Source organism: Phymastichus coffea, unplaced genomic scaffold (assembly GCF_024137745.1).
Source record: "Phymastichus coffea isolate CEN01 unplaced genomic scaffold, Cenicafe_Pcof_1.1 PCOF00117, whole genome shotgun sequence".
NCBI lineage: Eukaryota > Metazoa > Arthropoda > Insecta > Hymenoptera > Eulophidae > Phymastichus > Phymastichus coffea.
The window spans coordinates 593,672-615,592 of NW_026706928.1; the positions used below are offsets into that span (position 1 = coordinate 593,672).

A 21,921-nucleotide genomic window follows, 5' to 3' on the forward strand; every position below is an offset into this window, starting at 1 on the left:
TATATTTCAAATCCATATACATATAATGTAAAATTACTCTTAGCTTGTAACTTATAATTTTTAAGGTTACTTTTCTCAAATATTGAACATGTTTACATCTACAAGGAAAAATATATAAAAATGAAATTAATTCTTTTTATACAAAAGTTTTTTTGAAATTTGTATTATGAAATATGATATTCTATAATATAATAATTATAATTATCAGTAGTAAAATATATTAGTTAATGATTTTCTAAAGAGGTCAAACTTAAATTTATTAATAGTTATTTATTTATTGAAAATATTGTACAAGGATAAATCACCAAATCATTCATTAAAAATTTAAAAGGACAATGTATCAGATTTCTGTTTGCCTTATCATATATTTGCTGTAAAACGATTAATTTTATATTTCAACTATGCAGATACACCTTTCCATGATATATCTAAAAAATGTTATATATATATATCATATACTAGTACTTAATTTTATATCGAACCATGTTTTATACTACATTGTAATAGTAACACTTATGGACATAGATACAATCAAACATTTAAGCAAATACTGTCTGAATTTAAAAAAAATAATATTTTTTTACAATTTCAATCTAAAGCACTTCAATAAAAATTAAAAAATTAATAATACAATTTCATTTACATATTGACGTTAATATTGATTTATTTTATTAAAAAATTTGTTTTTGATATTTATTACCAGACAGAAATAATATACATTAGAAATCAATAATATACAAGATATATGTAATGATGTTTGTTTAACAAAAATCATACCCATTTACCAATAGAACAACATAAATTAATTTAATAAGTTTTAATAGTTTATACTATGATAATAATAAAAACCATAGTAATTAAAGAAATTTATATTATAGATTTATATGTATTAAAATTACAAAATAATTTTGTATATTGATTGTGGCGGAATATTTTTAATAAAATCTGTATGTAACGTAATTATGTGTGTGTATGTGTGTGTGTATTAAATTTTTTTTTTCATTATTGATTTATTATTTTCAGTATTTATTAGTCAATAAAATCAAATAATTATTGTGCGTATTCTACACATTTCAATTTGTATGTTATCATTTGCATTAAGCTTTATTATTATTGAATTATTATAAATTGAGTTATTATTGTGATATGTGCATAATACTTATGTCTCTCAAAAATGTAACTATTTTAGTTGTACTTGAAAAGACTGAAATCAACAAAGACAAAAATTATTTTTCCTATTCATTTATTAAATCCTGTATGAAAAAGTATTGTGCTTTCAACTACAGTTATTGAATCTTGTACAAGCTATGACTTCAGATGAATTTGAAAATGTTTGTCAGGCAATTTGGTGCAGAATAAATTTTAAAATCTAAAATCTAAATTTTTAGGGATTCCCCTGTATGGCTTAATTTCTCATTAATATATTTCGATTCAATGATAATTTAAAATCACAATCTTGCTATTTTTTATAAGCCTAAAATACATTAATGGAGAGCTGTAAATATATTAAGAATAATAGTAATATTAACGTGATTTTGGTATCTTTGTTAGATTTGAAAGATCCAGTTGTTAGTGGAGTAGGATTAATTCATTTACATGTATTAAAAATAACCATTTTTCTTATAAAGTATAATGAAAAAAATTATTAGAGACATTGGACGTCGGACATTGCATAACTGTTAGATGTTTAGTATATTGAAAAAAGATAGTAAAATATGATATATTATTGTAATAATCATGCTAATACAGTAGATTTATATTTTTTATGTTTGTTCACATCCCGCGCAATTACGAACACATCCACAACAATTTATTTGTTAACTTATGTTATCCGATGTTTGTTTTCCGATGTTCTATGTCTCCTAATGTAGAAAGAAGTCCCTATAGTTTATGTTTTTTATACTGATAGTCGTATGTTAAAAAGCGTTGAATAAAAAAATGATGCATCAGAAGATTCATAAACTTTATTAGTAAATATCTTATTTATTTCATTTAAAATGTTCTTCTTGCTACCTATAATATATGTCATCTATAATCAACTTTTTAATTATTTTCTTCAAATCAGGCAATATAGCACACTTAAAATAAATATGAAAATATTTTGTTAGTGGTAATGGTACAAAAATCTGAAAATATCAGAAAATGAAAACTTAATATTCATTTTTGTATTAGAAGTATAAACATAAATAGAAAGTATTCCTTTCTAAATTTCAAGATTGTATGATCTATAATTAAATCATCTAATTAAATTTTCGAATATGTTTTTATTATTTTTTTTCTTAACTCATTTTATATTGTTGCTTTATGTAAATAAAAATTTGCTCCATTATTTATATTTATCTGTGTTTATTGACGTGTCTTTGACTAACTAAAAGTCGGTATGCCAACACTTATACGTGTGATAATTATTATATGGATAAAGAATTTTCAAAAAGCGATCAGACTATATTTATTTTTATACGTTGCTTCTACAATTAGGAAGGAATGATATAGGAACCCTATATAATACCTAGAGTGTCATTTTGGATAATGGACCTACAACTTAAAATGGAATTCAAGCCGTCAGATCTACAGTATTAATTTTGACACATTCACTTTATGCCATTAGTACCCACCGGAACTCGAATGGACTCGAACCCCGAGGAAAAAACGACGTTTTGTTTGCTAAACCGTGGTTCTTTTACGTAATAATAGTGTCGCACATGCGCAACGTACTTTTGAATTAGATTATTATTAGTTATAACCTAGAACAATTGATTGGTAAACTTATCGATAATCTTTATTGTTACGGATTTTTTTCTATAATATTTATAAATAGTTATAATTTACATAAATAAATACAAATAATAGAATAGAGAATGTAAAATTGTCTATATAAGTTTTATATTACTTCATTGCAAAAAAGTTTTAATCGAATCTTCGAAATGTAAGTATAGATGTAACTTATATCATTTCTTCCAATTAAAAAATAATAAAATTGATGAGTAATAATAATAATACCATCAATGTTTATTGATCGTTCATACATGTAATAAATTTTATATTAACGAACGAATTTTTCGTTAATACCTACATACGTTAGATATGAAGTTTAAATTATATTTTATATTTTTTCCAACAGTCTTCGACCTACGACATAATCCATCTATATGGTGAATAATCATCATGCAGCTGCTAGATGAAAATGAATCAGTATTAAAACTAGCTCAATTCAGAAAAATTCTTGAAAAGCCCCGTATTAACAATAAACAAGTCGAATTAATCATTCAAGGTTTAGACCTAAATTTTCAAGTTCCAAGTACAGCTTTCTTGGAGAAAAATGACAGTAAAGTGATTGGTGGTACAGTTTTACATTTGGTTTATAAAATGAAAAGAATTGATATTTTCAATAATTTGCTAAACAAAGGTGCAGATTTCACTATAAAAGACAGAGATGGCTGTACAGTTCTTCATAAATCTTTTCAAGATTTTTTAGACTATTCCTCACATTTGAAACTAAATAATCAACTTGATTTAAAACCAATAATTGACGTAACACGTTTATTTATTACTTCAGTACTAGTAGCTCATCTTAAATATAAAAATACTTCAAATCCTTCAGATTGTGATGGATTAACACATTTCCACATTGCATTAGCAGAAAATCATATTCAGCTTGTTAAGTTATTCTTATCTAATAATGTATCAATTAATCAAGTAACGAATACGAAACATTTCCCAGGTTACACACCTTTGCACTTTAGTGTTCAGTATATACTTCCCCACATGGTTGCATTACTTTTGAAACATGGAGCAAATGTATATGCAAAGGATAACAAAGACCATACAGCACTCCACATCTGTTTAGAAAGAATCCTTACATGTAATAATACTCCTGTTATGTCTAGCTTTGTGACAAAGATTGAAATAATTAGACTTTTCCTGCTAAAATATTTTGATTTTACAACACTTCCACATATTTATGTTGTTGGCACTACGAGAATTTCATTACGACAGCTCAAAAAATTGATACATCATGGATTTAATGTTAATCAATCTCTAAGTACAGATTCCAAGACATGGCCAGGATACTCATTGCTTCATTTGGCTTCACTTGTTAATATTCATCCAGTAAAGATATTGATAAAGCATGGAGCAAATATACTGGCAGAAAATAAATCTAGAATTACTCCTTTATATTTCATATTTTACAAATTCAAAGCGGAAGCCGTATATGAGATATTATCTTTAGTTCCAAATTCGAAAAATATTATGTTATCAAATAATACGATGAAATTACTTGATTTAATTCTCTTATTCAAAGACTTGAATAAAATCAGTAATTTTCTTCAGCAGTCAGAAGATAACGTCAAATTGCATGTATCTTTTGAGGCACCTATACTACCTGGTTATTCTATGTTGCATTTAGCAATACTATTCGCTCAGAAAATAGTCATTAGACCAGACAATAGAAATATATCAAACCTTGATATAATTAAACAATGTTTAGATCTAGGTGCAGATGTGACTTTCCAAAATGCTAACTGTTGCTCTGCAGTCCATTTGGCCTATACTTCAGACAGTAAAGAAATTTTGAATTTATTATTAATGTATCATCACAAAATGATAAACCCTGTTGATAAAAATAATTTATCTCACCTTCACATTGCTTGTTCAATGAACAACTCTAATCTAGTTGAAAGATTACTGTGGAACAACGTTAATATGAATGAAGTGTACAAAGGAACATCTTGTTGTTATGGTGTGACTCCTGGATCGACACCATTGCATATAGCAGTTTTGAGACGTAACTGTCAGATTGTCAAATTGCTACTTAGATTTGGTGCGGATCCCCTTATACTGGATAGTCGTTCGGATACTGCAATTCACTATTTATTGGATGATAGTCAATCGAATGAAATTAGTCAAATTTTATTTTCGTCGATAAATTTTGCGGATTGCGTAGAGAGATTCATGGGAGTCGATTATCTACATGTCGCTTGTAGCTCCATAAATACCGATGCTGTTAAAAAATTACTTGCTCTCGGAGTAAACGTTAACCAGAAGTTGGCTCTTCGAAAGCTGGAGGAGCACAATAATTATCCGCCAAATTTAACGACTTTTGCAGAGACTGAAAATACACCGATACACACTGTGTTCATGCGATCTGAACCTTCGGAAGAGCAGGCTGAAATCGTGAAATTGCTGATTAACCGAGGTGCTGACATACTCATCAAGAATTCTTTAGGTTTTACCCCGATAAGCTTTATCTTAAATTCACGGTACAAATCATTTCACGAAATTCTCATATCAACATTGGAAAGCAAAAATATATTACGGCGACGCGTTGAGACTGAAACCGGACTGACGTTACTTCATTTGGCCTGTCACAAGCTTGATTTGGAAATGATGCAGCAACAAATATTGCAAACAACCAATGTCAATGTACAAATCCGCGAAGACTCGACGATCTGGCCGGGTTTCACTCCTCTGCATGTGTTGATCTTCGCTATAAACGATTCCACGGAGAACGATGACCATATAGCGCTTATTCAATTACTGTTAAACCATGGTGCTAACGTTACTTTGCAAGACAATAATAAAAGCACACCGCTGCATATAACTTACGAGTACCTCGATAAATGTCCAAGTAAGTTATTCTCTGGTAAGATATTTTTATTGCCGAGTGCGAGCAAAAAAATGTATGTACATTGGCGCGCTTGTGTTTGTATTTTATAACAGGTATTTTGGGAAACATCCGTATGAATATGCTGTTGGACGCTCAGAGCAATTTCGAGATCAACCCAACCGACTTGAACGGTCTATCTCACTTACACATCGCCTGTAGCTTATTGAATGCCGACGTCGTGGAAAAATTGTTAGTGCACAACGTGGGCATCAATGTAAATTCGAAGATCGACGTGTTTATCGGTTCTGATAAAATGGCCGGCTCTACTCCGCTACTATTGGCTCTGCGAAATGACGAGTTACAGCCCCCTGCGGCATACAAGCAATTAAAAATTTTCGATATGCTAATAAAACACGGAGCGGATGTCAAAGCCGCGGACATCTCCGGCAACACCCCGGCGCACTTAGCAGCTTCTAATCAATGTAGTTGTACAAGAGAGCATCTTATACAGAAACTTGCCAAGTAAGTGGTTGTTTCGTTAACATTTTTGGCCGACAGCTTTATTCTGCTGATTTTCAATTATAATCTGACATTTCAGATGCGGCATCGATATGAATGCCAGGAATATACTAGGAGAAACACCGTTACAATCACTCATTTTAACGGAAAGGGTGGGGCACCAGGAAATACGACTCTTTATCTCCTACGGTAGTATTTTTAATGACTTCAATTCGATTACGGGAACTGGATATATAGCACAATTTATGAACGACAATCAATCACGTTACACGGAATACTTTCTTGACAATTTATATAATGATTGTCCGCATGTGGTCAAAAATGATCATTTGAATCGCAGCTCTCTTCACAATATTGTTTCATCTCCGTTATCGGAAGTGGACGCGTCTGAGTATATAACATGCTTTGATGGATTGAAGAAATTTGGCTTAGATATTGAAGACAAAGACAACCTAGGTAAGCCATTGTTTTTAGAAAATTTTGACGGTAATCTATGTTTCGGTCTGTACATTTCTGTAATGATCCTTGTTTATATTATCCTAACAGGCAGAACGGCTCTTCATACAGCAGCTATATTCAGGAGCGACGGTGGTACTCGAGCATTATTATTATACGGTGCTGACATAAATGCAGTGGATAACAATGGTAATACTCCATTGGCATATCTTTTACCACCGTATACACACGATCATTGTCCAATGGACTGTACAGAAAATCACGATAAGGAGGAGGTCGAATACATCGTTGGATTTTTCATAAACCACATTAAAAAAATGCATCTTATGAATCTGGAGGTGAACCAGATAAATGAAAAGTTACTGGAAAAAGCTATTGAATTATGTAGTGATATGATAGAAGATCTAAGTCCCTTTTTATCACAAGTACAAGAAATAACGAAATTGAATATAGACCCTTACTCGCTGACTATTGCAGACTTTATATCAGATTATAGTGCAGTTACAGAGTTTTGCAGAATGCCACAACCTAAACGTCAAGCAATCGCTGATTACTTTCAGAAAAATACACCTCGATTTCGGATTCAATTAAAAGAAGTTGCCGGCTTAATACAACTACAATATAGGAAAGCTTTGAAGCGTTGTCAAATTATCGACGATGCACTAGCGTCTTTGGCAGAAATACTACGTTATAAATTTCCTGATTTTATTTTACATAAAATTTTAGAATGTTTGAAAAATTCGGAATTGAATTACTTGATTGAAGCTGGATTGCGATTTGTCAACAAAGAAATGTTAATGCAAGTAGATTAATCATAATGTGCAATATATGCTATAATACTTAGGTGAAACATGTGATAGCAGTGTCAATTTCGTTGTTAGATGCCTCGATCTCGTTTATGTTTGATTCTAGTTAGTAGTTTAGTTTGGGACAGCATTGTTTGTAATCAAGTTTGAGTTTAATTCTTTACCTAAATCTGGAAAGTAGAATATATTTTTTAGACTATTTACAAATAAATGAAATGATTAATTTTTGCAAACTTTAGTCATGTGAAATTGAAAAACTTTCATATTTGATAAATACATCAATTCCGTCAATCAAAATGTTCACCGTCTAACTCGTCCAATTTTGTTTGTCATATACTATCGCAAAGGTCACAACGCTTATATCGAAAATCGTGCTTTTAATAAATGAATTATATTGATAAAAATTTAAAGTCAATTTTTATTTACAAATTTTTTTAATAAAAATAAAACATTAACTCTTCTTATTTTAGATTTTCGTTGTTGATTATATGTATAAAATGTCACGCATTGTATAGTCGTAAACCCGTTCAACTGATGTAATAATTAAATTAACAAATCTATTCATAGGCATAAATATGTACAGTACTAAATGTATAACAGATAAGACACTCGACTTCAGTCATTATTAACACCTCAATACCGTGTATTGTCACTTGACAAGTCATGGAGTAAATCATCAATTTTACTTGTATAACTTCAGAATGTCAAGTACAGAAACCCAAGTGCCTGTAACTAGTGCACCGAGTGAGAAAAGAACCAGAAAAACGTTTTTCCATACCCTCCAATAGCCAGAACCGAGGTGGCCATCCCAACAGGACACCGTTTCTATGATCGCTGGAAAGCAGATTCCAAGGATCGAGAAAAAAATCGATCCTACTAGTGAGATGAACGGCGCGAGAGTTGGTACGATTATAGCTACGCAGACTGAAATGAATAGCATTCACACATATAAATCAAAATTTTATGACACGATGTTTTTTTTCTAAATTAGTATAACTTTGGCTCGTACCTGTGAACAGCACTAGGATCACCCTCAAAACTGTTTGCCCAACATTTTCCCACCTGTGACCGAACCTGTGCTTCGTAGCTGTCCATATAATTTCCATGGGCACAAAGTACTGTAGTCCGTAAGTTAGCGTGACGGAGAGTGCGACCAACAACTTGGCGATCTGTCCAATGCTAATTGTAATACATAATATGTCAGTAAATTGCGAGCGTAGCTGATTCAACCAGTAAAAGAGTCGTCATATTCACGTCTTATCGATCGGAAGATTGTTGGAGAAGCTGCCATCAGCTGCATCCCCAAAGCTCATGTAACCTAGCAGCCCCGTCAGCGTGTACAGCGTGACGACGACCATCATCGAAATGTTGAGGACGCTGGGGCAGCCGATGAAGTTTTTCGGATTTTTCATGCTGTTTTCGATCGGCATCACCTATGTGGCATGAGTCAAGCGAGATGTATACACGCACGCGTCGAAACATCGAATTCGCTTTTCTCAAAAAATATCCAAGACAAATACTCGGATGCCCGCAAACAAGCAGTGCAACGTGGAACAAGAAAGGTTTACAAATTGGTACTCACAGTACCAATTCCTTCGATGGCAAAGATGACAGTGGCGAAAAATTTGGGCATTTGGTGCCAGTCAGCGATCAAGTGTAGCTTGTCAAGCGGTTGTATGTCACCGAGCACGTAGTACAGCGTGACGGCGAGGCTGATAGTCAGACTGAGGTTGGCGACGATCGAGAAGGGAACGAGAATGTTCAGGTGCCTGATCTGGCCGATGAGCAGGAGGGCCGGAGCCAGACACAGCATGTATATCCGCACGTCGATCACCCGGCCACAGTAATGATCGCCCAACTGCCAATTAGGATTCCGTGAGTTTCGGCACCTTCGTGACTCAATCGCGACGAGGCGGGCGTACGGCCGCGCACGTCGCACTCACCTGCTTGAGGCCCGTGGCTATCAGCACCACGTAGACGCAGATGCCGCCGACGTGGGTGGCGCAGAGCGTCCAGTTGACCAGGCTCCTGGCGCGGGCGGCGTGTCCACGCAGCGGCTCGGGCCCGTGCTCGAAGGCCGCCGCCGCGACCTCGGCGTACGTCATCTGCGGCGCCCTCGCTTTGCGGCAGAGCGCCTGCGACGAGCGCACCAGGATGTGCACGCAGTGCGTGCACAGAACGCCGATCAGCAGCGTGCCCACGCCGCCGAACAGCAGGCCGCCGCTCTTGATCGCGCTTGGCATCGCCAAGATGCCCGAGCCCAGCGACGACTTGATCAAGTGCGTGGCTGCGCCGAGGTTACTGCGGCAAAGCACATCGGCACCCTTCGCGTTAATTGGCAACGTGCGTACGCTGCGCCTCTCTCTCTCTCTCTCTCTCTCTTATTCCTCTCGCGAGTCGCGAACTGTCGGAACCTTTTTGGTTTTGAAATCTACGAATTATAAAAGTACGTACGTGGTGCCATGCTTATTCTTCCTGTACTCGAATGGATTGTAGAGCTCACTCGCTCCTTCAGCGATTGTCACTGCGGAGCTGTGGGCAAAAAAAATCGTCGGTATCCACGATTTTAAGTGGCTACAACGCGGTATATAATTAACTGTGAAAAAATAACGAAAACATAACCTGTTTCACCACTATCCGTCGGATCAATTGATTTGTATTGTTTATGTGGTCGTACCAACCAATGTAGCACGCGTGAATCGAAAATTGGAGCGCGAAATCTCAGCGGAAGCGCCAAGCGAGGTACTTACGCATTTTTTGTCCGCGTCGGGGGCGATTCTTTCTTTTCTTCCTCGACCATTTTGAAATAGATCGATAGGCCGACGTTGACGCGCGACGAATCGCTTCGACGTTCTACCGGCGAATGAGAGCGAAACTCACAAAAGAGATTGCATCATGAAACTTATTGTGTGTACAATTTGATAATGGGACGCCCCGTCCGGAGATAAGAGAGTCAAGCTGCTCTATAACGCCTCGTGCGACTAATTGATTAGGCGTCACATGCAAAGCGTGTTCTCGAGACGCCTCACCGATCATTTCATCCGGCTACAATCTCGACTCGGCGATCGTGAGCTGGACTCGCGAGCAGGAGCTGCGCGGTGCCACGTCACTCGCACTCTTCACAATTACGATATTACGGTATAGCATTTTCATAAATCACTCAGCCGTGCGTGTTAACTGTTTGATAGGCACCGTCCGACTGGCAGTAGTCAGCTTCACCTCAGCCTCCAACCTTAACCAGGATGTTTATTGTTTATGCTTACATCGTATTTCTCAGCGCAGCTGCCTTCGTATATCAATTACAGCCATTCTTCGTAGTTTTGCGTAGACTGACATTATCTTAATTGAATAATTCTTTGTTTGCCGAAGGATATCGACAAGTATCTCACGATACGTTGCTCTGTAAATAAAAGCGCGCTTTAAGATGAGAACTCGAGGATACGCGTAAAAATTTACGCGAACTGACGTGTTTATACGACTGTCGGTGTTTCAAAAAAACTTGAAGTCAAACAAGTACACATTGCGAAGACTAGCTAGAAAATTATTTACCGAGACCGCTCGCACCGTATCAAGTTGATTGGTCGTACAAAGTGTCAATAATATGCTACGGTACGATATAGTAAGTGTATTTTCTATCGGTGAGTCGTAGGAAACAACGCTATATCGCAAAATTCAAATTCTCGGCTGCTGAAAACAAAAACTGCTAAGATGGAATATCGCAATTCCCAAAATATTAAAAATATAAATTAACATATGATAGAAATAGTCTTGCTCGTCGACGGAAGAATCCACGTTCAGAGGAACTTTTTTGCAATTGGCCCTTTACTTGATCATTTGTAGGACGAATGTGCCATTGAAGATGTTGATAATAACGTAAATAAGCACCAAGGCACGAAGGACGTCATTTAAAATAATACAGTCTGCACATGTATATATATATCACCCTGGTTCGTGTTCTAGAAATTTTTGATAAAAGTTGAAACTAATGTCGATCCTTCGAATAGCGACGATAAGTTGCAAACATTTTCTTCGCATAGCCTACACTCTTAAGGTCTACGTCAACTTAATCTATTTATAATGACCCCTGTATGAATACAAATTCGAAGCTCGTACTAAGATCACTCCCATTCGCAGCAAATGATTTTTCGAGTTATTCCGATACGGCCAATATCATGCTGGTTTTTCAATTGTTATTAAAACTTACGACGCGCCATTTGGAATGTGAGTCGTTTTTCTAGACTAAATAAACGGCCGATTACGATAGCACATTTTTGTTCGTGCAACGGATTCAATATTAATTTCTATTATGGAAGAATCAGAGGTAAGAATGCTATAGAGTAGACGTAACAGTAAACATTCATAATAAATGAACCCGACACTTTCGTTTCTGAACGCTTAGGCATGCGTTTTGTAGCACTGCGCGACAGACTTCAGTGACGTAGGTGCATAGTAGTTGAACGACACCGTGCATATTTTACTGTATCACGTTTTCAATTACTAAGTCATGGAAAGACGGGTGCACAAACACGTGACGGCTTTAAACAGCCTAGATTGTGCTCGAGCATTATCTCACTTACGACGCTAGTATCGTTATATACTATTATAATAGTTTGGGATATTTGGAAAAGTTTCTCAGTATCGCCCAATCAACGCAACATTTCGCTCGGCAGTATGGCAATATCATATAATAGTAAAATATTCGCAGCGTGACTCAATAAATAACCAATGAATAATCAAAAATCAAGTAATGAAAGGTAAACGTGCTTGACAATGAACATCAGCTGTAATTTTACAAAAATTATCAGATAAATGAAAACCTTTCACAAAGCTTCAAAAAAATAAATTGTAATTTTGTTTTGAGTGGCGGTGGCTTAGTCACGGAAAAAACACGTCATGGCTTAGAAATTCGGGTGTATGAAAATTTGTCTTATCTTGAACCCGGTGTTGCGGATTTCCCTATTCCGGATGAAATCGTGGAGGGAGGGGATAGCTCAGCGTCGGCGTCGACTTTAACATTGGTACTTAAGGGAATATCCGACAGTAACGCCAACGGGAATTACGGAACTAAATTCTTCGTATTCGACACGAGTTTTCGAGATTTTCGAGCAGATACGGTCACTGCTAATAGATCCACTCGTAATGCCTGCAAAACTTCTCTCTCGCCCCCTCGAAAAATGGTAGGGGAGGTAAGAGCCCGCTTACAAAACTACAGTATACTGTCTAGCGTACCGCTGCAACGTTTAACAAACGTTTAACAAACCCCGTTCTTCAATATGAAATAATAATAGCAACAATGACAATCTCTCGTAATAAATTAAAAAGAACTAGATTATCGTAAAAAGAATTTTTTTCCATCCATAGTTTCATTGTTTTCACTTCGTATTTATCATATTCATCTCTCTTTTCCGTTCTTTCACTTTCGTTGTAATTTCTCCACCCTTCGAGCATTTCCACACAATGATGCTTCATCAACGTAATATTCAATCGAATATGTGACAAGTTCAAATTCTTCTCTTCGTTATACCACCGTGTCCCACGTAGATATGGCGAAACAATATGGCGCCATAAAAAAATGGAATAGACAAACCAAGAAAAAATGGCACGTAACGAAGCAACTTGAAAGTTCTCTAAAACCTTCGAGCTAAACAGGGTTGAAAACTTGGACTAGCGAAAAAATCTGCTAGACAAATAGAACAATAATGGACACCCCCCTACATCCTACATTTTATTTTGTCCCGGAGGTCCGTTGGTAGTTACTTAGCACTCATAACCCCTACCACCCAACCCCCACCACCGACAAGCGTAATTAGCGCATTCCAAGGGCGCGGTCTTAGACCTAAGATGACTATAAGATCGAGAGCTCACGTAAACCTGCAAGCAGTATCTCGTCGACAGTCGTTCGAGAAAGATCACAGAGTGCTATACAGCAGCCAAACACCAAGAAGGTATTTAAGGTCACTACGAGAAGATCGCCATGTCGTCGATGAACTACGCACTGCCTTCCTGTTCGGGGCCTCCTGTTCCCCACATTTGTTGTCCAATTTCGATGCAAGGTTTGAGCCCCACAGGTAGCGAAACGAAATTCAAGATATCGCCAGGGGTCACCTACCATGATGTACCCCCAGAAAAATTGGAGCAGGCCTTAGAAGCAAATTTCGAAGATGAACTTCCGTTTCTGTGTACCTACACTACGTTTCAGCAGGAACTTTACAATTTGGAACGAGCAACGCGGACGACACAACCCAAAGAGCCAGACCAAGAGTGTTAGTATTATTATATGTTGTTAACATTATATGCGTTGTTTGTGTTTCCTTAAAATGATCGTATATAAGTATAGCATTCAGATGAACATGACATATAGAACGACAAGGAGTAACAAAAAAGAATTTGGATTAGTAATGGCGCCTTGTAACGGCCGTTGTCTTGCGGTCAAGACATTAGACTTGCAAATGCAGGGTCGTGAGGTCGAGTCTCGCCTCTGTAACTTTATCATTTAGTTTTTAAGGATTTATGCAGACGTAACGGAGATGTCTTATCAGAATTTTTTTCTAGTTCCAGATGGACCATGCTTGTTGGGTACCAAAGAGTTTTACCTTCCGAAACCTCCGAAAAAGAAGCCGGAATTAACCGATGAGATCGTTTCCAGAACCATCTTCGACGAGATCCCGTTCTTAGGCCAGGAATTTGTAACACCACAAGTTCCTAAACGAAAGCGAAATACAAAACCACGCAAAACCCGGAAATCTAATCAAGTACATTGTAACGTACAAAACTGTTTCTACTCATCTTGAAAATGTCGTTTCCGATTTCGTCGTTTGTTTCCGAGGTGCGGCGGAAACAATGTTTATAAAATTAAGAAAACTATCGTTGATATTACGACCATAGCTTTACGCGATACTATCCTTACTTGTATACATATTAAATACGTTTAGTGTAATTTGTGAATTCAAGATATCTAAACATATCTTTTTTATTATAATACACTTAATGTAAGTAGATATAGCATAATAGGATAGTTGTTTGATTAAGGGACTTTCTCCAGGTGAGCCATCGGACATCAGATGTGAAATGAATACTCAGGTAAATTAACTAATAGATTGTTTGTCCTTGTCTTACCAAAGATTTGTGCGTGGTTTGAAAAGACCATTTGCAGCATTTATTTTAATTTTACGAACTAATGTCAAGTAGTTAACTTCCTATGTCCGATATCTTATGTATCAGGTATAATTTAGAATCAATCATCTTAAGTCAGTATAAAGATGTAAGTTTACTGATAAGATCTTTTGGTAATAAAAATATATTATAATTGACTTAAGTTTAAGAATTATTGGAACACCCCCGCTTAATAAACAATTCTCACTTCAGAAAGCAAACGCTTGTAGTCGCTTTTATGCGATTTCAGGTCATAAGTTGTATTTTCATATTTGAGTTGTGTCGCTCGTGTAACAATAACTAAAAAGACAAACTTGAACTTAGAAAGACTTCAGCACGAACTCAACAAGATAGCTATTTTTGGCCAATGGGAAGCTTCTATTTCTTCAAAAGGGCGGCCATTGATCGCGTGAAGGGCGAACCAATTTGATCCGAAAGTGTTTGAGTTTATTGAAAGAAATTCCAATTTTCTTTTTACATCTTAATAAGCATTATGCTTATATGCGCATGTATAGCAAAGACAATTGTTATATTTATTTGGAGTTCTAAAATATTTCATAGAAATATCACAGATGCAAGACTATGTTAAAAAACGACGCAATTTCCACGTTACTAACTTACGACACCACTGACATGGTGACCATATCTGCGATGGTACTTTACGATGTCGTGACCGAGCCTTCGGCAGATTATACCACGTTGCCAAGTCGAACGCAGTATTCCATCTCTTAAAATTACGAATCCGTTTGATCAGTTTAAGAATGTGTATCGTAATACGTAAGTACGAGTACTTGTTAGTATAAAGTTGATGCGAGCGAGATGAATATGTCACGTCCTAGCCGAAGCTGTAAAGTTCAGACAGTCGCTATCAGTGGTCTGGTCGCCTTTGGTGGCGGCTTTACGCGTCTCCGGCACCTCGACTCATGCTGCCTCTATCGGATGGTTATTGGTGATGCTGCCCTCGGCCGTCTCGCCATAATTCAGGTAGCCGAGAATCTCCATGGCCGCGTACAGCGCGATGATCACCGTCATCGAGACGTTGAGCACGTTGGGACAACAGAGGAACTGCTGTGACCGCGACATGCTGTTTTCGATCGACATCACCTGCGGCACGAAATTGAATACGAGAGTTGGTACGATTACAGCTACGCAGACTGAAATGAATAGCATTCACACATATAAATCTAAATTTTATTACGTTATGTTTTTTTTCTAAATTAGTATAACTTTGGCTGTGAACAGCACTAGGAACACCCTCAAAACTGTTTGCCTAACATTTTCCCATCTGTGACCGAATCTGTGCTTTGTAGCTGTCCATATAATTTCCATGGGCACAAAGTACTGTAGTCCGTAAGTTAGCGTGACGGAGAGTGCGACCAGCAACTTGGCGATCTGTCCAATGATAATTGTAATACATAATATGTCAGTACATTGAGAGCACACCTGATTCAACGAGTAAAGGAATCGTCATATTAACGTCTTATCGATCGGAAGATTGTTGAAGAAGCTGCCATCAGCTGCATGTAACCTAGCAGCCCCGTCAGCGTGTACACCGTGACGACGACCATCATCGAAATGTTGAGGATGCTGGGGTAGCCTAAAAAGTGTAGCTTAGATAAAAGCTGCAAATATTGAAAAATAAGACTGACGGTAATAAGCATCCTTAAAAAGTTATAAAATTACAAAATTTTACATTTCAAGACATGTGAATTCTCAGATAAAATCAGCCGAGGAATAAAGTTTCCATCAACAAGATAAACATATTGCCAACTGCTATTTGATGAGGTACCAAACTGTTACCTGAATACAGTAATAACCACCTCTCACTTTTCCTATACGTACCAATCGCAATTGTAGATAGGTAATATTTAAATATGATGTCTAAATGTATTTGTAAGAACTTTAACTCGAATGCCTTACAGAGCATTTCATAAAAAAATACCAATATACCACCAAATGCCATAAAATGTCTAAACAATTCAATCAGTTTATTGCAATAATGGTATTGCATGACAATTAGATGAATATACATATAACATATCACTGCAACTTTGTAGAATTTTCAGGTTTACGTTACTGACAATAAGTGGAAATATAGCCATAAATATAGTATAATTACAACAAGACTGATCAACCAGTTAACATAATAAGCATCATCAAAGGGAGATTCGAATAAACTTATGACCTGAAATCGAATAAAAACGACTGCAAGCGTTTGCTTTCTGAAGTGAGAATTGTTAATTGAGCGGGGGTGTTTCAATAATTCTTAAACTTAAGTTAATTACAATATATTTTTATTACCAAAAGATCTTATCAATAAAATTACATCTTTATACTGACATAAGATGATTGATTCTAAATTATACCTGATACATAAAAGTCATCGGACATAGGAAATCAAATTACTCGACATTAATTCGTAAAATTAAAATAAATGCTACACATGATTTTTCCAGACCACGCACAAATCTTTGGTAAGACAAGGACAAACAAACTATTGGTGGATTTACTTGAGTATTCGTTCCACATCCAATGTCCGATGGTTCTCCTGTAGAAAGTCCCTTAATAAAACAACTATCCTATTATTCTACATTTACTTAAATTAAGTGTATCACAATAAAAAAAATATGTTTGGATATCATGAAATCACAAATTACATTAACCGCATTTAAGATGTATACAAAGAAGACGAGGGGATAGTATCGCGTAAACCTATGGTCGTCATATCGATAATGGTTTTCTTAAGTCTATAAACAACGTTATTCCCGCCGCACCTCGGAAGCAAAGTATCACATTTTTAAGATGAAAAGAAACACTGTTGTACGTTACAATTTATTTGGCTGGCTTGCGGGGTTGGGTTTTGCGCGGTTTTGTATTTCGCTTTTGTTTAGGAACTCGTGGTTTTACAAATTCCTGGCCTAAGAACGGGATCTCGTCGAAGATGGTTCTGGAAACGATCTCATCGGTTAATTCCGGCTTCTTTGCCGGAGGTTTCGGAAGGTAAAACTCTTTGGTACCCAACAAGCATGGTCCATCTGGAACTACAAAAAAATTCTGATAAGACATCTCCGTTACGTCTACATAAATCCTTAAAAACTAAATGATAAAGTTACAGAGGCGAGACTCGACCTCACGACCCTGCATTTGCAAGTCTAACGTCTTGACCGCAAGACAACGGCCGTTAAAACGCGCCATTACTAATCCAAATTCTTTTGTTACTGATCATCGTTCTATATGTCACGTTCACTTGAATGCTATATGTACTTATATACGATCATTGAAAGAAACACAAACAACGCATATAATTTTAATAACATACAATACTCACACTCTGGCTTTGGCTCGTTGGGTTGTGGCATCCGCGTTGCTAATTCCAAATGGTAAAGTTTCTGCTGAATCGGAGTATAGGTATCCAGAAACGGAAGTTCATCTTCGAAATTTGCTTCTAAGGCCTGCTCCAATTGTTCTGGGGGTATGTCATGGTAGGTGACCCCTGGCGACATCTTGAATACCGTTTCGATAAAACCATCCATCTGCACTGGAGAACAAATGTCCTGAACAGGAGGTCCCGAACATCCCGAACAGGAAGGCAGTGCGTAGTTCATCGACGACATGGCAATCTTCTCGTAGTGACTTCAAATACCTTCTTGGTGTTTGGCTGTTTGGCTGCTATATGGCCCTTTGTGATCTATTTCGAACGAGTATCGATGAGATACTGCTTGTAGAATTACCTGACCTCTCGATCTTATAGCTAACTTAGATTTAAGAACGCCCTTTTAGGCTGCGCTGGGTGTGCTTGCCGGAGGTGGGGATTGGACGGTAGGGGTAGTGAGTGGTAAGTAACCAAAAAGCAAACAACGAACCTCTGGGACGAAATGAATTGCAGAGGTGGGCGACGTCCGGAATCGTTTCATTGGCCTGAAAAATTTTTTCGCTAGTCCAAGTTTTCGACTTTGTTTAGCTCGAAGGTTTCTGTGAATTCTTAAGTTGCTTCGTTACATTAATTGAAACGCGCAATGCTTCATCTTACTGACAAATTCCTAAACATAGTTAGTTTCGCTTATTCATTATTAGAAAATACGTATTTGAGCTAGAATTCGTGGTCATTTCGATAATTATTCCAGATTTAACACTTAATAGTCTTTATTATTAATAAAAATTTAGTATGAAGAGTCAAAAACGCAAAAAATATTTCAAACTGTACTCGATATACGAGAAATTTGCATTTTATAGATGATTTTCATTGATTACTGGTGAAGATACATATTAGGTTGCAAAACGCAAAAAAGTGGTTTAAAAGCTACAGTTATTAATCATCATTTGCTATTTATTAGATTATCGAAAACATCAATTTTTTGATTATTTCTATTACATGATAAAGTTTTAGATGCTTACCTCGGAGGCCATTTGCATAGAAAAGCACGTACCGGTTGTAAATAATATTTTGCTCCCATTCGTTGCTTTGAGAGTCTTTCCACCTCGGCACAGTCGGCTCATGAGTCACACGCGGCAATGCGTCTAAGCCAAAGATTAAGATCCCCTAATTTTACCTGTGCGTCTGCCAATATTTATTTTTATATAGAGCTGCAACCATAGATTTTTGTAATTGACTATCCTACTCCTTCGTATATTCGCAATTTTCATTGAAGATGCTCTATTTCTTTTTTTTCTTAATGGAAAGCAGAGGTTCTCATCGCAGTTTAAACTAAATGCGAACCGCCGCCATATTTATTCACTATATCTACGTGGGACACGTTGTTATAACGAACAGAAGAATTTGAACTTGAATATTACTTTATTATAATAAATAAATATATATTATACGATATTATATAATATTCGATATATTATATTATAAAATATATAATATTTTATAATATTATAATATTATAAAATATATAATATATATATTTTATATAATATATAAAATATATATATTATATTATAAAATATATAATATTCGATTGAATATTACTTTGATGAAGCATCATTGTGTGGAAATGCTCGAAGGGTGGAGAAATTACAACGAAAGTGAAAGAACGGAAAAGAGAGATGAATATGAAAAATACGAAGTGAAAACGATGAAACTACGGAAGGAAAAAAATTCTTTTTACGATAATCGAATTCTTTTTAATTTGATATGATAGATTGTCATTGTTGCTATTATTATTTCATATTGGAGAACGAGGTTTGTTAAACGTTCGTTAAACGCTGCAGAGGCACGCTAGACAGTATACACTGCAGTGTTTTTACCTCCCCTACTATTTTTTCAAGGGGCGAGAGAGGAGAAGATTTGCACGCATTACCAGTGGACCTTTTAACAGTGACCGTACCTGTTCAAAAATCTCGAAAATTCGTGACGAAAATATATGGAAGAATTTAGTTCGGCGATCACGGTCTGCGTTATAGTCGGATATTCCAAGAAGTACCAATGTTAAAGTCAACCCCGGCGCAGCGCTATTACCTTCCTCCACGCTTTCACCCAGAATATATCGTAATCCGTTCCACCGGAATCAAGATAAGACAAATTTTTATACGTCCGATATTCTAACCCATTAGGTGTTTCCTCAGTTGATTGACTAAGTCACTTCGACTAAAAACAAATCATTATTTGTTTTTTCTATGCGTCTGGAAAGACTTTAATTTATATGATTATTATAATAAAAAATATATGATATTACCATACTACCGGGCGATGTATAAAACTTTTTAGACACTCCGTGAGGGAAATTATTCGTCTTACTGTTATTTATAATTTGACTGTCAAATTCTACTGAGAACTGCAGGTCGTAAATGAATAGGCGATGACGTGCTAAATAAGGATCATTACGGATTGCTTGAAACTGGAAAGTTCAGACGATTACGAGCACTGTGCGGCGCCACTAATTTCCCTGTCTATTGGAGGGTTATTGGAAATGTTGCTCTCGGCCATCTCGCCATAATCCAGGTAGCCGGGAAAGTTGCTAATATCTTCTTGGCATCACCTACAGTCTTGAGGTCTACGTCAACATAATTTATATATAATGACCCCTGTGTGAATACAAATTTGGAGCTCAAACTAAGATCACCCCATTTGCAGCAAATGATTTTTCGATTTATTCCGAAACCGCTAATATCATTTTCGTTTTTAAATTGTTACCAAAACTTGCGACGCACAATTTGGAATGTGAATCGTTTTTCTAGACTAAATAAACGATCGATTACGATAGCATATATTTGATCGTGCAACGAATTCAAAATATTAATTTCTATTATGGAAGAATCATAGATAGGAATGCTGTAGAGTAGACGGATTACTTAATTTTTATAATGAGTGAACCCCACACTTTCATTACTGAAAACGACTGAGCTCGAGCACTATCTCACTTACAACGCTAGTATTGATATATACTATTATAATAGTTTGTGATATTAGGAACAGTTTTTCAGTTTTGCCGTAACTTTTCATACATTTCATCATCGCCCACTCAACGCAACATATCGCTTAGCAGTATGACAATATCAGATAATAGACAAGATATTCGCAGGATAACTTAATAACTGAACAATCAATAATCAGGATCAAATCAAGTAACGAGAGACAGTATCAGAAGAAAATCAACTCTTATTTTACAAAAATTATCAGCTAAAAGATAAAATAAAATGTAATTTTTTTTAAGTCGAAATGGCTTAGTCAATCAGCAGAGAAAACACGACATGGGTTTGAATATCGGACGTATGAAAATTTGTCTTATCTTGAGCCCGGTGTTGCAGATTACGATATTCTGGGTGAAAAAGTGGAGGAAGGTCATAGCGCAGCGCCGGAGTCGACATTCACATTGGTACTTAATGGAATATCCGACAGTAACACTAACGAGAACTACGGAACTAAATTCTTCCATACATATTTGACAGGAATTTTCTAGATTTTCGAGCAGGTGAGGTCACTGCTAATAGATCCACTCGTAATGCCTGCAAAACTTATCTTCTTCTGCCCCTTGAAAAATAGTAGGGGAGGTAAGAGCACGCTAACAAAACTACAGTATACTATCTAGCGTACCTCTGCAAAGTTTAACATACGTTTAACAAACCTCGTTCTTCAATATGAAATAAGAATAGCAGCAATGACAATCTCTCATAATAAATTAAAAAGAACTCGATTATCGTAAAAAGAATTTTTTTCCCTCCGTTGTTTCATCGTTTTCACTTCGTATTTCTCATTTTCCATTTCTCTTTTCCTTTTTCCCATTTTCGTTGTAATTTCTCCATCCTTCAAGCATTTCCATACAATGATGCTTCATTAAAGTAATATTCAATCAAAAGGTGTATCGAATATGTGACATGTTCGAATTCTTTTGTTCGTTATACCAACGTGTCCCATGTAGATATGGCGAAATATGA

At 36.1% G+C, this 21,921-nt stretch overlaps 3 protein-coding genes across 7 annotated transcripts; 2 read left to right on the forward strand and 1 right to left on the reverse strand.

Moving 5' to 3' along the window:
• Positions 1-2,636: 2,636 nt before the first annotated feature.
• Positions 2,637-7,737, forward strand: LOC131670922 (serine/threonine-protein phosphatase 6 regulatory ankyrin repeat subunit A-like). 2 transcript variants are annotated; one of them, XM_058946918.1, is made up of 5 exons: positions 2,637-2,926; positions 3,122-5,644; positions 5,722-6,130; positions 6,207-6,583; positions 6,674-7,737. In XM_058946918.1, the coding sequence occupies exons 2-5, from the start codon at positions 3,166-3,168 to the stop codon at positions 7,393-7,395; spliced, it is 3,987 nt and encodes a 1,328-aa protein (XP_058802901.1). In that variant the 5' UTR covers positions 2,637-2,926; positions 3,122-3,165; the 3' UTR covers positions 7,396-7,737. The 2 variants fall into 2 exon arrangements, with proteins under 2 accessions (XP_058802901.1, XP_058802902.1); XM_058946919.1 differs by having other exon boundaries at positions 3,122-5,629.
• A 119-nt stretch (positions 7,738-7,856) lies between these two features.
• On the reverse strand, positions 7,857-10,970 carry LOC131670939 (proton-coupled amino acid transporter-like protein pathetic). Of its 4 annotated transcripts, none has more exons than XM_058946964.1 (8): positions 10,939-10,970; positions 10,653-10,789; positions 9,844-9,921; positions 9,333-9,690; positions 8,972-9,247; positions 8,644-8,822; positions 8,399-8,568; positions 7,857-8,313 (listed from the first exon to the last, which is right to left on the reverse strand). In XM_058946964.1, the coding sequence occupies exons 4-8, from the start codon at positions 9,630-9,632 to the stop codon at positions 8,072-8,074; spliced, it is 1,167 nt and encodes a 388-aa protein (XP_058802947.1). In that variant the 5' UTR covers positions 9,633-9,690; positions 9,844-9,921; positions 10,653-10,789; positions 10,939-10,970; the 3' UTR covers positions 7,857-8,071. The 4 variants fall into 4 exon arrangements, with proteins under 4 accessions (XP_058802947.1, XP_058802946.1, XP_058802945.1 ...); XM_058946963.1 differs by having other exon boundaries at positions 10,856-10,950; XM_058946962.1 differs by having other exon boundaries at positions 10,653-10,956.
• Positions 10,971-13,281: 2,311 nt separating this feature from the next.
• LOC131670947 (uncharacterized) lies at positions 13,282-14,699 on the forward strand. Its single transcript, XM_058946977.1, has 2 exons — positions 13,282-13,652; positions 13,942-14,699. Exons 1-2 carry the CDS (start codon positions 13,364-13,366, stop codon positions 14,178-14,180), a joined length of 528 nt encoding a protein of 175 aa, XP_058802960.1. The 5' UTR covers positions 13,282-13,363; the 3' UTR covers positions 14,181-14,699.
• Positions 14,700-21,921: the final 7,222 nt, after the last annotated feature.

Bases quoted from the DNA above. Each gene is read 5' to 3' on its own strand.
- LOC131670947 (XM_058946977.1), top strand. From the start codon at position 13,364: ATGTCGTCGATGAACTACGCACTGCCTTCCTGTTCGGGGCCTCCTGTT. The intron at 13,653-13,941 runs GTTAGTATTATT...ATTTTTTTCTAG, and splicing joins CAAAGAGCCAGACCAAGAGT to TTCCAGATGGACCATGCTTG.
- LOC131670922 (XM_058946918.1), top strand. From the start codon at position 3,166: ATGCAGCTGCTAGATGAAAATGAATCAGTATTAAAACTAGCTCAATTC. The intron at 6,131-6,206 runs GTAAGTGGTTGT...CTGACATTTCAG, and splicing joins CTTATACAGAAACTTGCCAA to ATGCGGCATCGATATGAATG. The intron at 6,584-6,673 runs GTAAGCCATTGT...TTATCCTAACAG, and splicing joins TGAAGACAAAGACAACCTAG to GCAGAACGGCTCTTCATACA.
- LOC131670939 (XM_058946961.1), bottom strand. From the start codon at position 10,189: ATGGTCGAGGAAGAAAAGAAAGAATCGCCCCCGACGCGGACAAAAAAT. The intron at 9,691-9,843 runs GTACGTACTTTT...GCTTTGCCGCAG, and splicing joins AAGAATAAGCATGGCACCAC to TAACCTCGGCGCAGCCACGC. The intron at 8,823-8,971 runs GTGAGTACCAAT...CATGCCACATAG, and splicing joins CCATCGAAGGAATTGGTACT to GTGATGCCGATCGAAAACAG.